The sequence below is a fragment of the Aplysia californica genome, unplaced genomic scaffold (genome assembly GCF_000002075.1).
Source record: "Aplysia californica isolate F4 #8 unplaced genomic scaffold, AplCal3.0 scaffold00037, whole genome shotgun sequence".
In the NCBI taxonomy this organism is placed as follows: domain Eukaryota; kingdom Metazoa; phylum Mollusca; class Gastropoda; order Aplysiida; family Aplysiidae; genus Aplysia; species Aplysia californica.
The window spans coordinates 1,136,832-1,140,634 of record NW_004797307.1 but is presented as its reverse complement, the minus strand read 5'-3'; the positions used below and the strand labels follow the sequence as shown (position 1 = coordinate 1,140,634).

At 41.2% G+C, this 3,803-nt stretch overlaps 1 protein-coding gene across 1 annotated transcript in view; it reads right to left on the bottom strand.

Moving 5' to 3' along the window:
- Positions 1 to 1,307: 1,307 nt before the first annotated feature.
- The window catches only part of LOC101848268 (high-affinity choline transporter 1), a gene marked incomplete in the record, with an annotated part of 53,715 nt that continues 51,219 nt past the window's right edge, over positions 1,308 to 3,803 (bottom strand). Inside the window, 1 exon segment of the mRNA XM_035973949.1 lies at positions 1,308 to 3,658. Coding sequence (XP_035829842.1) covers positions 3,110 to 3,658 — 549 coding nt within the window.

Sequence of the window (3,803 nt, the reverse complement as noted above, 5' to 3'; positions counted from 1 at the left end):
AGGGGGGGGGAGGTGAGTGAAATAGAACGGTCATAGAATCAAAATAAACCCAAATCTTTTTTGGGGGGAAAGAGGAGATGTTTTTGGCCGAGGGGTGTCAAAAAAGTGTACGTGTGTTGGGGAGAGTAAGGCGAGGGGGGGGGGGGGAGGATTTTTAACTAAAACAAGTACAAATAAGAGGTAGATGAATCTACACTGATAGCAAGTCTGATTTCGAGCGATATATCTGAAAACATACAATCCTTCTCTTTTTCAAGAAAGTGCAAGCCTTCAGAAAACGCTCAGAGCACATTTACGCAACTTTATCCATACAATTATTAATAATATTTCTAATAATAGTAATAATGATTATGATTATAATTAATAACAATGATGATGGTGATAATAAAAATGAAAAATAATAATGTATAGCATTTTGTATAGCGCAAAATCACGATGAACAGCAAGCTTTACGCTCTTTACAATCTATATTAACAACATTAAAAGAGTATATATCAAAACCCTGGCATAATATCATTATGATTGTATTTCATAAGACACAACGCTCGGTGTATAAAGCAAGGCAGTAACAAACAAGATAGTAGATTCTGAATATAAACAACAAGTCTGTTAAGTAGGGCCATAGACTTGTATTACAGCATCCAAGACTGCTCATTGTGACGTCATTCTGGGTCGCCATTGAGCTCACCATCTGACTCGTTTAAATTCGAACCAAATGAAGGGCAAAGGGAGAGAGGTTACGCAGGCACTCGACTGAAGAACGACTTGTATTTTGTCCTGTATTTAATTTGCGCGCCTGTGATGCGAACTGCAGCACCCAAGTGGCGTCGGTAGCCTAGAGGTTAGGCTACAGGACTCGTAATCGTGAGATTGCGGGTTCGGGGGTCCGAGCCTCAACTCGGTCCGACGTCGTGTCCTTGGAAAAGACACTTTAAACGAATTTCACTTTTGGCTCGGTCCTTTCGGAGACGGACGTTAAACTAGGAGGCCCCGCCTCTTAAGTAACCCGTTAAACCCATACCATTTGCAGCACCCATGGGTTTTTTTTAGAGAGCAGAGAGCAGAGAGCGGCGGCTATGAGAGTGTACGGTCTAGGATATTGTAAAGCAAGTCAATGAGTAAGGCATCGCTGTTCTCAGTTCAAACAATAAGTAACAACGTTCCATTTTGTACAGTTTTCAACACATTCCATAGAACACATAGTTCCCGTGCTTCGTTCGTGTATCGTTCGAAGTCAATTTTAGTTAGGCAACAACAACACTTGCATAATGTAATCTCAAGATAACAAAGACAACAACTACAATACGTTTAGTCTCCAGGCTTTTTGGCGGTATAATTTTCATTATAAACGCACCACTTTTTGAGAGAACCGGAACGTTGGATCAAGAAAACCCTGCAACAATCTAAAATGGAACACATAATGCTGGTTGTATTGTTCATGACATGTAACTCTCCATGTCCTTGTTGCCTATGCTAACAGGGAGAGCAGTCAAGAATTTCTCCAACTGAAAAGGCTGAAGATCAGTAAAATATATCATGTTTAAATGTTTAACGATTAATCCAATTTGTTTGCTTTACAAAATCTTTGAAAAAGAAATATGGTATCTCAGTGTGCATTCCAAACCTACTTCGTGTGAACGCCTTACAATCTCGCACAGTGCGGTGGGGTAGGCTTGTGCTGTGTTAGTTTTTTTCTATAAGGAATAGATCCAAAAACAATAATACTATAACCTATCATTCGCCCATGTTGGTGCAGCTTTTAACAGATAAATTCGCTTAACAGAGAGATAAGAGGTTGAATTAAAGGACTATGCAAAAATATTCCCTTATTTTTAAACCACATTTCACAACATAACTTTTATTATGGAAGAAAAGGTAGGGATAACAAATAGAGTCACGGTGTATGAAGGAAAAGCCGGAGGTTGGAGCTCAGTTGGTATCAAGGTGACATGCGCGGCTGCCTGCCCTGTACGAATCAATGTTGCTGTTACATGTAACAGCACTCCGATTGTTGAAGCAGTTTCCATGGTTTTTGCACAACTGAACACAATCTTGTATAAAAAGGACGTTAAACTGGAGGTCCCGCCTCTAAAGCTCTGAAAGGAATATTAGATCATTAACATACTATAGACCACACAGCAAAACTTTGGTCATAAAGTGTAAGGTTGTAACACTGATGTAACAGTCATACAAAATAAGAAGGTGAAAAATAGCTCAGAAGTGACGTTTCAGTACACGTGTAGTTATCGTCCAGTATTCTGTCGTGAAAGCAAGTGTTCTGTCTTTGGAGTGAGCAATGCTGTCATCTTCTTTATGACGTCACTGAGAACAGTTCCAAACCTCCATAAAACACGTCAGAAAAATGTCCAATTGTTAGCGTCTACATTTTAAAAGTCATGCTTCCTTTCGACTGTGAAGTAAACTTAGTGCAAGTTTCAGCAGTAGTCACTGTTTCACTCTGGAAGTAATGTTGCATGCATACAAGGGCATCGTCAACGATGAAGTATATCATTTCTTCGCCCGAGTTGCAAATCGTACGGGGAATTCTACTATGCAACTTTTTTAAACATACTGTTTGAGTGTTGTCGTTTGCTGTCTGTACGTCTTGTTTGTGTCTATTTTATACACGAGATTGATTTGCTTTAGCCTGGGGTAACCAATTTATAGCCGGCCGCCTTGGCACCACGGAGTGGGGGGGGGGGAACAGCTTGGAATATGTGTTTGTACTGTAATGTAATCACTTCATTGAACTCTAAATGGCATGTGTTTGTTTATTTGTTTGGATAAAGGAGTAGTACATCGACACAATAATGATCTTTTAGGGATGGAAAATTAAGACACACAGACAGAACCAACTGAGGGAAAGTCAGAATTAATTAGCCCCTACCAGTAGCGCCCTGCAACCACCAGCTTCTTAAGCGTAAATTTATCGTACTTTTATAGACTTCATACATTTTAACTAATGTATTTATTAAGCGTTCAGTGTACTGTACTAAACAAAATAGCTGTCCGGCTCTCGTTCGGCATTCTTTCAGTAATCCGGCCCACTTTGAAACAAATTTGTTGACCTCTGGTATAAGAGATAAAATTCAGAACTGTGGTGCGAACGTTAAAGCTTCTCAGCCTCATTGGCCTTCTCGTCATTAAGAGCCATCATTGGTTCCCCATTCTCCTTCCCGTGCACATAAAAGTCTGTGACGCTGTATCTCCTCTTGCACGTGCGCTGTCTGTAACACTTCAATACGTCATATTTTCGGGGTATAATCTCGTCCACAAAGAGTTTGTTGGTCACAAGGGAGACAACCACGATACAAATCGTGCCCATGAGCATCGCAAACGTCCTGAAAGGGAAGAGTTGTATCCCCGCACCTTCCTCGAAGAACGGATACTTGAGAAGGGGAGGTAATCCGAGCACAGGTTCCCCGGAGAGCAATCGAAGAGATAGAGAGACCACGAAGCCTGTGAGGCTGCCGTAGGCGTTGGAGTTTTCCATCCACAGGACAAGAGTCAGTTGTGGGAACAGGACGACGTACATGAGGTCAGAACACAGGAGGTACAGGCCGTAGATCGTGTTGGAGAAAATTGCGATCAGCGTACCCAGCACACCGACAACCAGCACTGTGATACGAAGTACCCACATAAGTTCTTTCTCGGTGGACTAGAAGGACAGAAAACGGAATAGAGTTGACAAATACTTTAAACTATGATAGAATGATATGTCATCATCAAAGAATTTGAATTATAAACAATCAATTAGGTACCAAACACACACAGGTACACGCGCGCACGCGCACGCACGCACA